This window comes from Eurytemora carolleeae, unplaced genomic scaffold, assembly GCF_000591075.1.
Source record: "Eurytemora carolleeae unplaced genomic scaffold, Eaff_2.0 scaffold3039, whole genome shotgun sequence".
Taxonomy (NCBI): domain Eukaryota; kingdom Metazoa; phylum Arthropoda; class Copepoda; order Calanoida; family Temoridae; genus Eurytemora; species Eurytemora carolleeae.
The window spans coordinates 1,155-2,039 of record NW_019398946.1 but is presented as its reverse complement, the minus strand read 5'-3'; the positions used below and the strand labels follow the sequence as shown (position 1 = coordinate 2,039).

General features: G+C 32.2%; 1 protein-coding gene across 1 annotated transcript in view; it reads right to left on the bottom strand.

Moving 5' to 3' along the window:
• Positions 1-214: 214 nt before the first annotated feature.
• Positions 215-885, bottom strand: part of LOC111717681 (transcriptional repressor CTCFL) — a gene marked incomplete at its 5' end in the record, with an annotated part of 1,064 nt that continues 393 nt past the window's right edge. Inside the window, one exon of the mRNA XM_023493169.1 lies at positions 215-869. Coding sequence (XP_023348937.1) covers positions 358-869 — 512 coding nt within the window. The remainder of the gene's footprint in view (positions 870-885) is intronic.

Sequence of the window (885 nt, the reverse complement as noted above, 5' to 3'; positions counted from 1 at the left end):
GCCCCCAGTCAATGTAAATTTTTATGCAATTCTTTGGCAGCATTATCAGAACAGAGATTTTTGAACTTACTAATTTCTGAGAATTAAGCGATTTTGTTTATACCACCAAATTATAGATAATACACAAACAACTATAAAATTTATTTAAGATAAGTTTTCAAAATGAAACAAAAAATTCAAATGATTAAAATCAAAAATAACTTACAATTGTGACATTAAGATTAGAAAATTTTAATTATGTGACATAAGTTTCCACAAATTCAAAACCAAAAAAAAAATTAAAGTTTGATAGCCCCCAGTTATGGTAAATTTGTATGCAATTCCTTGGCAGCATTATCAGAATAGACATATCTAAACTCAATTATGTTTATTTTTAAAATGTTTTTTCAGAGCTCCTTTCTGAGTTGCAGCATAATTACATTCAGGACAAGAATATCTTACTCCTTCATGTTTACTTTCCACATGTCTCCTCAGGTAACTTGCTGTAGTTGCGGCATACTCACATTGAGAGCAAGGATATCTTACTCCTTCATGTTTATTTTCAACATGAATTTTCAGGACATTTTGTTGAGTTGCAACATACTCACATTGAGAACAAGAATATCTCACTCCTTCATGTTTTTTTTCAACATGAATCTTCAGGCTACTTGCTGTAGTTGCGGCATACTCACATTGAGAGCAAGGATATCTTACTCCTTTATGTTTATTTTCAACATGTCTCTTCAGATCCCTTGCTGAATAAGCGGCATGTTCACATTGAGCACATATATATCTCACTCCTTCGTGTTTACTTTCAACATGAATCTTCAGGCTACTTGCTGTAGTCGCGGCATACTTACATTGAGAACAAGGATATCTTACTCCTTCATGTTTATTTTCAACATG